Consider the following 15,459-nt stretch of genomic DNA (forward strand, 5'->3'; position numbering starts at 1 on the left):
GGATTCGGCAGTAGTGGGAAACTGCCAGGGGAGGGGGGTGGGATTGGTAGTTGAGGGAAACTGCCAGGGGAGGGAGGGGCACACCCCATCAACAAGGGCACCTGCATAATGAACATTTGTATACCTAACCCTGAATTGTACCCCATATCTTTAAAATAAAAATTAAAAAAAGAAAAAGAAAAGAAATGCTATAGAGACTCCTGGAGGATGTAGAGAAGGCTTTGGAAAGAAGGCACTAATGTGGGCTGAAGTCATTAGGTGGAACAAGTGCAGACACTAAAGAAGAAAAATGTCCTTTTCTAAATGAAACAACAACAACAATAGTAAAAGCACCTATAAGGAAAGTGAGGGTTAAGGAAATCATAGAAATTGTTTCTAATTTCAGTACTTTATTTTAATACAGCACTTGCAATTTTTATGTGTTCTAGTACCTTATTTGGAAAACTTTTTATTGTGAAATATCACATACAGACAGACAATGCATAAACATATTTTGTGCAGCTTAACACATTATTATAAAACAAATATCCATATAGTAAAGAGAGTACTGCCAGGTTCCTTGAGAGCCTTCTTTGTGCCCATCCCAGTCCCTCAACAAAGTTAATCATCTTACTTTTATGGTAAAGTAATTTCCTTGGTTTTTTTTATAGTTTTAGCAGCTGTTTGCATTTCTTTTTTTTTTTTTTAATGTTTTTTAATTTTGATTTTTTTTTTTTTTTTTTGGTCAGTGTTTCACAGCCCAGGCTTTAGTGCAGTGGCACATTCACGGTAACCACAGCCTCGACAGCAGCCTTGACCAGCTGGGCTCAGGCAGTCCTTCCCTCTCAGCCTTTCAAGTAGCTGGAACTACAGGCACATGCCGCCACACCTGGCTAATTTTTTTATTTGTTGTAGAGACGGAGTCTTGCCATGTTGCTCAGGCTGGTCTCGAACCTGTGGGCTCAGGCAATCCTCTCACCTCCCTCTCCCAAAGTGCTGGGATTACAGGTGTGAGCCACCATGCCCAGTCAGCTATTTGCATTTCATTATAGTAGTTTAGGTTTATATGTTTGTGAACTTTATACAGAAGGATTTATAATGTATTTATTATGTATATTTTGCTTCTCAAAATCATTTTTAAAAATATTTTTGCATTTTGCATAATGCTTTAGTAGTTTGTTTCTGTGTATAAGTAAGTACAGTTTATCCACTTTACTGTTGCGGATTCTTAAGTTGTTTGCATTTTAGAGATACTGCAAACAATGTTATTTTATCTGCATCCTGACACATATTGGCACAGGTTTCTCTGTGGTATATATCTAGGACTGGAATTGTGTTAGAGGATAATGCCAAAATGTTTTCCAAAGACAGTTTACTGACTTAGACTCCTACAAACACAATACGTGGGTTCTAGTTAGGCATCATATTGGCTGATGTCAGGCATCATAATTTTCACCCATGAGAAGGGGGTGCAGTGGTAGCTTGTGGCTTAAACTTGCATTTGTCAGATTACTGATGAGGTTGAGTACCTTTTCATATGTTTATCAAACATTAGATAACCCCATTTTCAAAGTGCATTGAAATTTTTTGCTCTTTTATCTGTTGGATTCTGTCTTTACCTTATTGATTTGTGGAGGTTATATATTTTAGATACAATTCCTTTGTTAATTATATGCACTGCAAATTTTTTTTTCACATGTGGCTTATTTTTTTCCCTTAGTAGCCTCTTTTAATTATCAGAAATTCTTATTTTAGTGTAGTCAGGTCAATATTTTTCTTTATTGCTAGCATTTTTTTGATTAAGAAATCTTTCCCTACTAAGAGGTCATGATGAAAAACATCTTCCTTTATTTTCTTTTAAGAAGTTTACTTGTTTTGCCTTTCACATTTAGATCTATAGTTTATTTTCAGTTTGTTTTTGTATATCATATGAGTTAGTGGTTAACTTTGATATCTTCTGTAGGGAGGTCCAGTTATCATAATACCCATTTATTGGCACATGTGTCCTTTCCCTCACTGTTTTGACATGTTAAATATCATTTTTGTGTGTGTGTATATTTCTGGGTTCTCAGTACTGTTTTATCCTTCTGTCTTTGCCTAGATCTATACAGCCTTAGTTATAGATTTACTAATGGTTAACTTTTTACTGTATTTGCCTCACCTCACCCCTTTTTCTTGGAATTATTTAAACAGGGCTACCATTTAAGAGTTGCCATACTCTAGGTTTAATCATAACCTGAACCATGGAGGGATCCATGGAGGAAGGTAGACTCAAAAGGACCTGGTGACTGTCTAGATGAGAGACATGAAGAAGATTAAGGAATTATGGTTGGCACTTCTTTTTGTTGGTATTATTTTTCCTTAGAAAAGAAGGATCAGCAAGTTTGTAGGGGAGGGAAGATTATTTCAATTTGAGATTTGTGTCTCTGTGGGTCACTTGAGTATATAAATTCAGTAGGCAACTGAGTATCATATTCTGGAGCTTAAGTAACACAGTGCTTCTCAAATTTTAGTCTGGAAAAGAGTCATCTGAAGAGGTTTCAAATGCATATTCCTACATCCTACACCAGAAATTCTAAATTATTAGGTTTGGGGTAGAACCCAAGAATTTGCATTTATTTTTATTTTTGGCTAGTCAAGTGAAGCAGTGGGAGTGGAGAAAGAACAAAGAAATCTGTAACTTGTTTGATCAGGTAGTTGTAAACACCACTGCGCTCGGACCAGCCAGAGTTTGCATTTATATCAAGCTACCAGATAATACTGATACTGAGCTAAAGTGGAGATTTAAGTTATCTGTACACCTTTTTTCTTTCTTTTTTCTTTCTTTCTCTCTTAAATTATTTTTTGCATAGCTTCTTAAAGTTTTAAATTCTCTTTATAAAAAAATTTTTTTAAAAAATTGGGATCTCACTCTGTTACCCAGGCTAAAGTGCAGTGGCGTGATCATGACGATCTTGGCTTATAGCGGCCTCAACCTCCTGGGCTCAGGTGATGCTTCCACCTTAGCATCCCGTGTAGCTGGGACTACCGGCACATGCCACCATGCCTGGCTAATTTATTTTTAAATTTTTTTCTAGATATGAGGTTTTGCTATGTTGCCCAGCCTGTTCTCAAACTCCTGGTCTCAGGCAATCTGCTCGCCTTAGCCTTCCAAAGTACTGGGATTACAGGCATGAGCCACTGCACCTGACCTGCTCTGTAAAATTCCTGTATACCTATTGTTGAGCTTTTTCTTAAACAACTTTCCCCAGTTTCTTTTCTAATAAGTAATATTGTTCTCTGTAAAAATGCTAGTGAATTTGTACATATCTGTTAATCTTTATTTTAGGAGTAAAAATACCCGAAACCTTTCTAGATGAATTCCTTTCTATAAATACTATGATAAAAGTTAAAACAAAATAAATAAACTTTATTTTTTAGAACAGTTTTAGGTTGATAGCAAAATTGAGCAGAAAGGTAAATTGAAGTTGATGCACAACTTTCTTACTATTGACATTTTGCACTATAGTGGCCTATTTGTTACAATTGATGAGCCTACACTGACACATCATTATCACCTAAAGTACACAGTTTACTCTTGGAGTAATAAGTCTATGGTACCTTATATGTCTGTGGAAAATGTTTAATGACATGGATTCATTATTGTAGTATCATACAGAATAGTTTTATTGCACTAAGAATCCTGTCTTCTTCCTATTCATCCCTCCCTAATACTTGGCAACCATTTATTTTACTGTCTCCATAGTTTTGCCTTTTCCAGAATATCATAGAGTTGGAATCATACAATATGTAACCTTTTCAGAATGGCTTCTTTAACTTAGTTAATATACATTTAAGTTTCCTACATGCATTTTCATGGCTTGATAGCTCATTTCTTTTTTAGCACTGAATAATACTCTATCGTCTAGATGTACTACAGTTTATCTGTTCATTCACCAACTTAAGGACATCTTGATTGCTTCCAGAGTTTTGACAAGTATGAATAAAGCTGCAGCAAACATCCATGTGCAGGTTTTTGTATGGACATAAGCTTTTTTTCATTTGGGTAACTACCAAGGAATATGACTGCTGGATTATATAGTAAGAGTATTTTAAGTTTTATAAGAAACTACCAAATTGTTTTCCAAGGTGGCTGTACCATTTTGCATTCCCACCAGCAATGAGTGAGAGTTCCTGTTGCTCCACATGCATGCTAGCATTTGGTGTTGTTTTGGATTTTGACCATTTTAATAGTGATATCTATCTTTGCCCCAAACAACAATGGTATCTCGTTGTTGTTTTAATTTGTAGTTCCCTACTTATATAAGAAGTTGAACATCTTTTTGTATGCTTACTTGCCATCTATACATCTTCTTTGGTAAAGTGGCTGTTCAGACCTTTTGCCCATTTAAAATCAGGTTATTTTCTTGTTGAATTTTAAAGGGTCTTAGTATATTTTGGGTAGCAGTCTTTGGGGTGTGTGTGTGTGTGTGTGTGTGTGTGTGGTTTTTTTTTTTTTGAGTTCATGTCTCACCATAGCCTCAAACTCCTGGGCTCAAGCAATCCTCCCACCTCAGCCTCCCCAGTAGCTGGTTCTACAGGTGTGTGCCACCATGCCTGGCTAATTTCTTGATTTTGTAGAGATGAGGTCTCGCTATGTTGCCTAGTCTGGTCTTGAACTCCTGGGCTCAGGCAATCCTCCCATCTCAGCCTCCCAAAGTGCTGGAATTACAGATATGAGCCATCACACCCAGCATGTCTGATATGTCTTCTGTAAATATTTTCCCTCAGCCTGTGTCTTGGTTTCTCATTCTCTTCAATTAACTTTCAGAGAGCTGAAGTTTTTAATTTTAATGAAGTCCAACTTTTCTTTCATGGATCATGTCATCTAAAAAGATATCACCATACTTAAGTTCATATAGTCTTTCTACTACATTATCTTCCAAGAGTTTGATGATTGAGCATTTCACACTTAGACCTATGATCCATTTTGATTTCATTTTTGTGAAGGGTTTATTTGCACCACTGTGACGCCTTTGTTCTTTTGTCAAAGATCAGTTGACTGTATTTGGGTGGGTCTATTTTTGGCCTCTCTATTCTCTCCCATAGATCTATTTGTTTATTTTTTTACTAATACCACACTGGCTTCATTACTTCAGCTTTATAGAAAGTCTTGGGGTGGGGGGAGCACAACATCAGTAAGGGTACCTGATCTCAAACCAGGCAAAGTGGGGACCAAAGGGAGGCCCAAACTTTACCTGTATGATGACCACTTGTATACTGAATCCTGAATTGTACCCCACATCTTTAAAATGAAAATAATAATAATAATAATAAAAGAAAATCTTGAAGTCACATAGTGTCAATCCTTCACTATTGTGTTGGCTGACCTGGGTCTTTTTCTTCTCTGTTATAAACTTTAAATCAGTTTGTCAAATCTACACAATAACTTGCTGAGCTTTTGATCGTACTGTATTGAATCTATAGATCAAGTTGTAAAGAAATGACATCTTGACAATATTAGTCTCCTGTACATGATTATGTATTATTTATCTATTTATTTAGTTCTTCCTTATATCTTTCATAAGCCTTTTGTAATTTTCCTCATATAGGTCTTATACATATTTGTTAGGAGAATTTCATTTTTTGAGTGCTAATATAAATGGTAATGTGCTTTTTATTTCAAATTCTACTTGTTTATTGCTGGTATGTAGCAAAGTGATTGATTTTTGTTCATTAACCTTGTAGCATGCAACCTTGGTATAATCAATATTTATTCTAGGAGTTTTTTAGTTGACTTTTTCATATTCCCTGAGTAAGCAATATATCATCTGTGAACAAAAACTGTTTTGTTTCTTCCTTACCAGTATTTTACTTTTTATTTACTTATTTTTCTTAAGTTGGCGTCTCACTCCATCACCCAGGCTGGAGTGCAGCGGCACACTCACGGCCACCCCAGGATTGACTTGCTGGGCTCAGGCGATCTTTCTGCCTCAGGCTTCCAAGTAGCCGGAACTACAGGCGCATGCTACCATGTCCAGCTAATTTTTTTATTTATTGTAGCGATGAGGTCTCACCAAGTTGTCCAGGCTGTTCTCGAACACCTGGGCTCAGGCAATCCCCTCAACTCAGCCTCTCAAAGTACTGGGATTACAGGCTTGAGCCACCACACCCAGTGGCATATTTTACCTTTTTTGTGAGTTGGAGTCTCCAGGTTAGAGTGCAGTGGCATACTCACAGCCACCCCAGCATCGATCTGCTGGGCTCTGGCGATCCTTCTGCTTGAGCCTTCCAAGTAGCTGGAATTACCAGTGTGCACTACCATGCCTGGCTAACTTTTGATTTATTGTAGAGATGAGGTCTTGCCAAGTTGCCTGGGCCGGTCTCAAACCAGCAGACTCAGGCAATCCACTCGCCTCAGCCTCCGAAAGTGCTGGAATTACAGGCTGAGCCACCGCACCCAGCCATATTTTACCTATTAATTCCTTTTCTTGTCTTATCACATTGGTTAGGACTTACAGTACAATGTTGAAAAGCAGTGATGATGGAGACATGCTTGCCTTGCTCATCATCTTAGCAGGAAGCTTCAAGTTTCTCACCATTAAGTATGATGTTAGCTGTAGGTTTTGTAGATGTTCTTCATCAAGTCAGTGGAGTTTCCATTTATTCCTGTAGTGCTAAGAGTTTTTATCATAGTTGGGTGTTGGTTTTTGTGAATGTTTTTTATGTGTCTATTATTATGCTATTTTACTTCTTTAGTGTTATGATGGATTACATTAATTGATTTTCAGATATTGAACCAGCCCTGCATACCTGGGATAAATTCTACTTGACAGTGGGGCATAATTCTTTTTATACACTGTAGATTCAATTTGCTAATGTTTTGTAGAGAATTTTTACATTTATGTTCATGAGATCTCTGGTTTATAGTTTTCTTTTTTTTTTTTTTGAGTTGGGGGTCTCACTCTGTCACCCAGACTAGAGTGCAGTGGCTGCTTCCGGCCACCACAGCCTCGACCTGCTGGGCTCCGGTGATCCTTCCGCCTCAGCCTTCCGAGGAGCCGGAATTACAGGCGTGCGCTACCACGCCCAGATAATTTTTTGATTTTATTGTAGAGATGAGGTCTCGCCTGCTCAGGCGGGTCTCGAACCCGCGGGCTTGGGCAATCCACTCACCTCAGCCTCCCAAAAGCGCAGGATTACAGGCTGAGCCACCGAGCCCAGCTGTAGTTTTCTTATAATATTTTTTGCCTGGTTTTGGTGTTAGGTCAATGCTGACCTCATAGAATGAGTTAGGAGGTATTCACTCTGTGTTAATCTTCTAAAAGAGATTATATTATAGATAATTGAAATAATTTCTTCCTTAAATGTTTGGTAGAATTCACCAGTGAACCCATCTGGGCCTGGTGCTTTTTGCTTGGGAAAATTATCAAGTATCCATTTGATTTCTTTACTAGATATGGGCCTATTCAGATTGTCTTGGCAGTTTGTGTCTTTCAAGGAAATGGTTCATTTTATCTATGTTACCAAATTTGTGGGCATAGAGTTGTTCATAGTATTCCTTTATTATCTTTTTAATGACCATGGGATCTGTAGCTATCTCCTCTTTCAATGCTGATGTTAGTAGTGTGACGTCTCTTTTTTTTTTCTTAGTTAAACTGACTAGAGGCTTATTGATTTTATTCACCTTTTCAAAGAACAAGCTTGATTTGGTAGATTTTCTCTATTTATATCTTATTTTCAATTTCATTGATTTTTGCTCTAATTTTTATTATTTCTTCTTGCTTTGTATTTAATTCGTACTTTTTAAAGTTTTTTTAGATAGAAGCTAGATGATTGATTTTAAATGTTTTTTCCTTTTTTAAAAATTTTAATTTAATTTAATTATTTATTTTTATTTTTTGAGTTGGAGTCTCACTCTGTTGCCCAGGCTGGAGTGCAGTGGCTCACTCCTGGCCACCACAACCTTGACCTGCTGGGCTCAGGCTATCCTTCCGCCTCAGCCTTCCAAGTAGCCGGACTACAGGCACTTATTACCAATCCTGGCTAGTTTTTGATTTATTGTAGAGATGACGTCTTGCCAAGTTGCCCAGGCTGGTCTTGAACACTTGGGCTCAGACAATCCTCTTGCCTTTACCTCCCAAAGTGCTGGGATTACAGGCGTGAGCCGCTGTGCCTGGCAGAATATTTGTAATTCTCTCCACTGCCTAGTATCACTGCTGTCACTAATTTCATTTATATATAAGCTATAATCATCAAATACATTGGTATTTTCAATAGACTTATCTGTTAGATCAATTAAGCATGTGAAAAATATTTTTATTTTTACTTATTCCTTCTGTAATGCTCTTCTCTTATTTATGTATATCTGAGTTTTTTCTTTTTGTTTTTTTTTTGAGTAGGAGTCTCACCCTGTCGCCCAGGCTGGAGTGCAGTGGCACGCTGACAGCTACTGTAGCCTTGACCTGCTGGGTTCAGGCAATCCTTCTGCCTCAGTCTTCTAAGTAGCTGGAACTATAGGCACGTGCCACCATGCCCAGCCTATGCGCGCGCGTACACACACACACGCATATTTTTTAATTGTAGAGACGAGGTCTCACCTTGTTGCTCAGGCAGGTCTCGAACTTCTCAGCTCAGGCAATCCTCACACCTCTACCTCCCAAAGTGCTGGGATTGCAGGCATCAGCCAACATGCCTGGCTTGAGTTTCTGACCTATATCATTTTCTCTCTCTCTAAAGAACTTCTTTTAACATTTCTTGTAAAGCAAGTCTATTAGCAAAAAGTTCCCTCAATACTTTCTTTTTGTTTTTCCTGAGAAAGTAATTTTTCTTTCACTTCTGAAGGGTAATCTCACAGGATACATAATTTGGGTTGGTGGGTTTTTTTCTCTTGTCATTTGAAGTGTTTCACTCCACTCTCCTTGCTTTCTTGGTTTCTCAAGAGATGGAATATAGAGTAATTCCCTCTTATCTTGAGAGATACTTTCCAGCACCCTCAGTGGATGCCTCAAACTGCAGATAGTACCAAACTGATTACCATCAATCAGTTTTCATGTCTTCCAGCCACAAATTCCACCCTTTTTCCATCTTAACTAAGCACTTATGCATGTTGCTGTAACTTTTGTAGTTTGAAGTGTGTCAGAAAAACTAGCATGATTTGCCTTTTTTTCTTCCTCACATGAATAGATCTGTCCTACTGTAGACTTTAGCACCTCAGGATATGAGTTTTTTTATTATTACATTGAGAACTTTCGCCTTTTCACTTGAAGCACTTTGCAGCTTCTCTTTGGCATACTCAGTTTGCCAGCATCAGTACTCTTGTCCTCTGTGGCCAGTATTAAGTAAAATAAGGGTCATTTGAACACAAGCACTATAATTGTGCAACAGCTGATCTGATAACCAAGACATCTACTAAATGACTAACAGGCAGGCAGAATACAGCTTGGCTATGCTGGGCAAAGGGATGATTCACACTGTGGGCAGGATGGAGTGGGACAGAGTGAGATATCATGGGGGTGCTCAGAACACTGCAATTGAAAACATGAATTGTTTATTTCTGAGATTTTCCATTTAATACTTTTGGATCACAGTTGAACACAGGTAACTCAAATGCTGAAAAGGGAAACTGCAAGTAAGGAGGGACTACTGTAATTCTTAGCACTGCTCCTTTATAGGTAAGGTATTTTTTTCTGACTTCAAGATTTCCTTAAATTTGATTTTCTGATGTTTGAATATGATGTGCCTAATGGCAGGGTTTTTTGTTTTTGGCTTTTTCCATGTGACAAAACCTTTATTAACATTTTGAATAGGTTTAACTACTACTGAAACCAGTAATTTCTAAACTTAAATTGGAGCAAATGGCTATAGTGCAGAGTAATGCCATTATTGGGCACTATGAATATAAGACTGAAGAATAAACAGCTACCCCTCAGATGGAGGACCAGCTGCAGGGTTGACTCTTTCTGGATGTTGTAATTAGAAAGAGTGCAACCATCTTCTAGCTGCTTGCCTGCAAAGATGAGCCTCAGCTGGTCAGGAGGGATGCCTTCTTTATCCTGAATCTTGGCCTTTACATTTTTGATGGTATCACTGGGCTCCACTTCCAAGGTGATGGTCTTGCTTGTGGATCTTTGGTTTGGTATATGACATTAATGTGGGGGAAATTCATTCATTACTGCTTCAAACATTGCTTCTGCTTTTCTCTTTCTTCTTCTGGTATTCTCATTATGCATATGTTATTCCTTTTGTAGTTGTCCCACAGTTCTTGGATACCCTGTCTTATTTTTTTCAATTTTTTAATCTTTTCAGTTTTGGAAGTTTCTTTTGAGAGTCACACAAACTACTAATGAGCCCATCAAAGGCATTCTTTATTTTTGTTATACTATTTATTTCTAGCATTTTAAAAATTATTTCTTAGCATTTCCATTTCTCTGCTTATGTTATCCATCTCTTCTTGCATGTTATGTACTTTTTCCAATAAAGCTCTTAGCGTATTTTAAATCATTGGACTGATAAGTCCAACATTCCTGCTATATCTGTCTCAGGTTCAGATGTTTGTTCAGTCCCTTCAAACTTTTTTCCTGTTAGTATACCTCATAATTTTATGTTGAAAGGTAGACATGATGTACTGGGTTAAAGGAATTGTGGTAAAGAGGCCTTTAATAATGTAGTGGTAAGGTATTGGGAAAGGGGAAATACTTTATCATCTTAAAATTAGGTCTCAGTATTTTGGTGAGCCTGTGAAACTGGACTATGAACTTCATCATTTCTTCTCAGTTTTTTTTCCACCTTACTTGGGACAGGATGGCTGGAGTGGTCTGGAGTTAGATATTTTCCTTTGCCTGGATGGAAGGCTAGAGTTGGCTATTTCCCTTCCCCTTATTAGGTTCGGCTCTCCTAAAACCTCAGCAGGTTAAGTTCTGTTAGAATAGTGCTTCCTGAGGGCAGGCCTTGTAAGAATAGAATACTCGGATGTATTTTAAAAATGGTTATTTTCCCTTCCTCTCAACCAGAGTCTCAAGGGTATTTTTCTATGATATTCCCTGTGAACACCTGGTAGACCTCCTAGAGGTAAAACTCAAAAAAATTTAGGGGGCCTCGCCTGTTATTGGAATTTTGAACTATAGACTTGTCCACACTGAGCCTCTTAGCTAGTCATCAATTACAGTTCAAGTTTTCATATCCTGGCACTGGTTCCTACGGAGGTTTCTGCTCTGGTGAGTTGTGATTATCTGTGTCTTCCTGTCTCCAATTTTGGGGGCAGTGGTTTGCCCTGTAATCACACTTTTCTGAGGGATCTTAGAAGAATCATTGACGGTGCAGGTTTGCTCAACTTTTTGCTTATCGGATGGAGTCGTGACTTCTAAGCTGCTTACGTGTTGAACTGGAAACTAGAAGTCTCCTGTAATGATTTTGAGAAGTCTGCCTTCCATAATTTCCTATCACAGCTAACTGCAGCCTCAACCTTCTGGGCTCAAGTGATCCTCCCTCCTCGACCTCCCGAATAGCAGGGACTACCAGGTGTGTGCCACCACACCCAGCATTTCAAAATTTTAAACTTTTTTTGTAGAGATGAGGTCTTGCTGTTTTTGCCCAGGCTTGTCTTGAAATCCTGGGCTCAAGCAATCCTCCCCCTTTGGCCTCCCAAATTGCTGGGATTACAAGCATGAGCCACCATGCCTGGCCCACCTCATATTATTATAAAATTCTGTTCCAATCAGAAAATGATGAAGTCCATTCCTAAAATCCAGCCTGGAGAAAATCAGGGTTATGGTTGTCCATCAAAAGCATTTGATGGAAAGACACTATTGTACAAAGATGAGCTTCATAATGTTTCAGAAAAATAGAGTTAGGATCATAGACCAAAGTGTCCCAGAAACCCTCCCCACCACTTTCTTTTCCATTTAAAATGTGACTGTAGGATCTCCCAAAGATACTAAGTGAGCACAGTCTGATGCCTTTGTGGGACTGGAAGAATACTTGCAGTGTGTTAGTTAGCAGCATTATGAAACTGCCATTTTCAGATAATTCTGGCAGTAAATATAGCGTAAATGGAGGTGAGGAAGACTAACAACTTGTCTGTCACAATTACTTATCTTCTGATAGCTCTATTTCCCCCTCTTTCTCAGTTACTTATATTCATTTCCCCCCCACTCATTCCCACACCTCTATTTGATCTACTCTGAATTTCTGGGCTTATTGCTGTGAAAGCTATTCAGTTAAGATTTTGTAAAAATTTACTTCTGTTATTAATGAAGGGAGGAATGGCTTTATTTTACTCAGTAAACTAAAAAAAAGAGACATTTACTTTGTTTTTTGGTATCTTTCAGTTTCAAATTGTGAAATCAAAGATTTTTCTTCAAAAAATGTCATTTATGATGGCTCATCCCAATATTTCATAATGGGAAGAATTCTAAGCCAAGGTCCTGTGTATTCCAGTTTTAAAGGAGGCTGGAAATGTGAAGATGATACTGAGATGCTGCAAGGAGATCAGCGATGTATCAGACAAGTTACAGTCTCTCATCAAGAAGTCTTGGCTCAACATATGAGTATCAATACTGTGGAAAGGCCCTATGTGTGTCATGAATGTGGAAAAACTTTCAGTCGGCGCTTTTCCCTTGTGTTACATCAGAGGACTCATACAGGCGAGAAACCATATGCATGTAAGGAATGTGGCAAAACCTTTAGCCAGATCTCAAACCTTGTGAAACATCAGATGATACATACTGGAAAGAAGCCCCATGAGTGTAAGGACTGTAATAAAACATTCAGTTACCTTTCATTCCTCGTTGAACACCAGAGAACACACACTGGGGAGAAACCTTATGAATGTACTGAATGTGGAAAGGCCTTTAGCCGTGCCTCAAACCTCACTCGACATCAGAGAATTCACATAGGAAAGAAGCAATATATATGTAGGAAATGTGGGAAAGCATTTAGCAGTGGCTCAGAACTTATTCGCCATCAGATTACACATACTGGCGAGAAACCATATGAATGCATTGAATGTGGGAAGGCATTTCGCCGATTCTCACACCTCACTCGACATCAAAGCATCCATACAACCAAAACCCCATATGAATGTGACGAATGTAGGAAAGCTTTCCGTTGCCACTCATTTCTTACTAAACATCAGAGAATTCATGCCGGAGAAAAGCTCTATGAATGTGATGAATGTGGTAAAGTTTTCACATGGCATGCATCCCTTATTCAACATATGAAAATTCATACTGGAGAGAAACCCTACTCGTGTGCTGAATGTGACAAAGCCTTTAGTCGGAGCTTTTCCCTGATTCTTCATCAGAGAACACATACTGGGGAGAAACCCTATGTATGTAAGGTATGCAACAAATCCTTCAGCTGGAGTTCAAACCTTGCAAAACATCAGAGAATACACACTGTAGAGAACCCCTATGAATATGAAAATTCATTTAGTTACCACTCATTCTTTACTGAACACCAGTGAATTCACATTGTGAAGGAAAACTGAGAAGGTGCAGAATGTTAAAAAAAAAAGCCTTACTTTCACTTTAGAGAACTCTTGTAAAGAAGCCTTATATGAATGTCATGAACGTGAAGTAATGTGGTCCATACTTTATTCAACATCCTGAAGAAAAACTTCAGGAAATATGTGGGAAAGCCATTAGTAGCCATTCATTCTTTTTGTAGTGACAAGATAAAATCAATATTGAGAGTATTCTTCATCTGCTAATATTGAGCAGACTCTTCATTTGGTTGAATTCTCTCACTATAATTTGTAAATTCCTACCAGGAAAGAGTACATACCCAGAAATTAGCCCTCTTTCTGCATTTGTCAACCAGGATAGAATGCATGGATAAGGAATGAGCTTTACAAAGATGTACTTTGGACATTAGAAAACTCATGCTTAAGCAAAGTGAGACAGACAGTGATTTGGAATGCCTTCATTTACAATGCAATATTTTTTCCATTTTATTATTTTATTATTTTTATTTTTTGAGCCAGAGTCTTACTCTTGTCACCCAGGCTGGAGTGCAGGGGCATCCTCATGGCCACCGCAGCCTCGACCTGCTAGGCTCAGGTCATCCTTCCACCTCAGTCTTCCAAATAGCTGGAATCATAGGCACGTGCCACCACTCTCAGTTAATTTTTTTATTTATTGTAGAGACAAGGTCTTTCCAAATTGCCCAGGCTGGTCTCAAACCCCTGGGCTCAGGCAGTCCTCTCGCCTCCAACTCCAAAGTGCTAGGATTACAGGCATGAGCCACCATGCCTGGCAACTTATTACATTTTAAATACACTTAAGAGAGAAAGCAACTCTATAAATGAATGTAGGTTACTTTCTGCAATATTTGACACCTGTATCAGAATTATACTGGGGGGAAACTACCACTGTAATTAGTACAGCAAGATCTTATATATTTGAGAAGTCCTACTGGATTGAATCTGTGGGAAAGGGTTTTTATTTTGGAGGAGAATTTTTTTTAAGTGGATTTAGAAAAGTTACAAATAAATCTTTGGTTCATAATAAAATAACTTTGTACTTGTTGATTTTTGCCATAGCGTATGTGATTCTGAAAATGTAACTACCAAAATATTGATATCAACAATGAATAGTGTGCTTTTTGAGATATATAAATAATTATAGAAGCATTTTTAGCTTCTATAATTTATTTCTGTGGTTTTAATTTTCAGATAGTATGCTAACTTGTAGTTACGCTAGAATCTATAGACATTTCTTACTCAGTCTGAAGTAAGTGTAAATCATTTACATCACAGGAAAATGCCAAGGTATTTCTGTTTTGTTCCATGTACAATGAAAATAGTTCCCTCGTAAGCACATATTTAAAACAAATTTATATATTATCAGCTGCCTAACTAGCAAAGGTCACACCATCAGGAAGGTAAGCAATTTTATAGAAAGAGAAATAGAGAATATGCATAGGAGTGACTATGAGAATTAATGTTGTAGCTACATTGAAGGTACATCTGTAGAAGGTGTTATTAGATAAATATTTTATGAATAATTTTCTAGGAGGTAGAATTCATAAGTTTAGTGTCAGTAATAGCTTTATTTACACATACTGGAGTACTAAATATATTATCAGAAGCATATTTCTTCAAACCTATCAGGTATGCCATTTTTGTACGAGTATTTTAAAATTTTCCATAAAAGTTGTTTAGGAGAGACTGATTTATCTTTCTGGGGTGGGAGTAGTGTGTCAGAGTCTGTCGCCCAGGCTGGAGTGTAGTGGCACGCTCATGGCCATTGCAGTCTCTACCTGATATACTCAGGTGATCCTTCCACCTCAGCCTTCTAAGTAGCTGGAACTACAAGTGCATGTACCACACCCAGCTAATTTTTTGATTTATTGTAGAGACGAGGTTTCACCAAATTGTCCAGGTGGTCTCAAACTCCTGGACTCAGGCAATCCTCTTGCCTCAGTCTCCCAAAGTGCTGGGATTACAGGCTTGAGCTACTGTGCCTGGTTGGCTGATTTATCTTTTTTTTTTTTTTTTGG

General features: G+C 38.0%; 1 protein-coding gene across 5 annotated transcripts in view; it reads left to right on the forward strand.

Moving 5' to 3' along the window:
* ZNF140 (zinc finger protein 140) overlaps window positions 1–13,943 on the forward strand; it is an 18,498-nt gene extending 4,555 nt beyond the window's left edge. For 4 of the 5 annotated variants that reach the window (XM_008063047.1, XM_008063046.1, XM_008063049.1 and 1 more), the window contains one exon: window positions 12,288–13,943. In XM_008063047.1, coding sequence (XP_008061238.1) covers window positions 12,288–13,423 — 1,136 coding nt within the window. In that variant the 3' untranslated portion in view covers window positions 13,424–13,943. The remainder of the gene's footprint in view (window positions 1–12,287) is intronic. The other variant, XM_021715002.1, reaches the window with a different exon arrangement.
* The last annotated feature ends 1,516 nt before the right edge of the window (window positions 13,944–15,459 follow it).

The sequence above is a fragment of the Carlito syrichta genome, unplaced genomic scaffold (assembly GCF_000164805.1).
Source record: "Carlito syrichta isolate Samal-C Ts95f unplaced genomic scaffold, Tarsius_syrichta-2.0.1 Scaffold306507, whole genome shotgun sequence".
Classification (NCBI taxonomy): domain Eukaryota; kingdom Metazoa; phylum Chordata; class Mammalia; order Primates; family Tarsiidae; genus Carlito; species Carlito syrichta.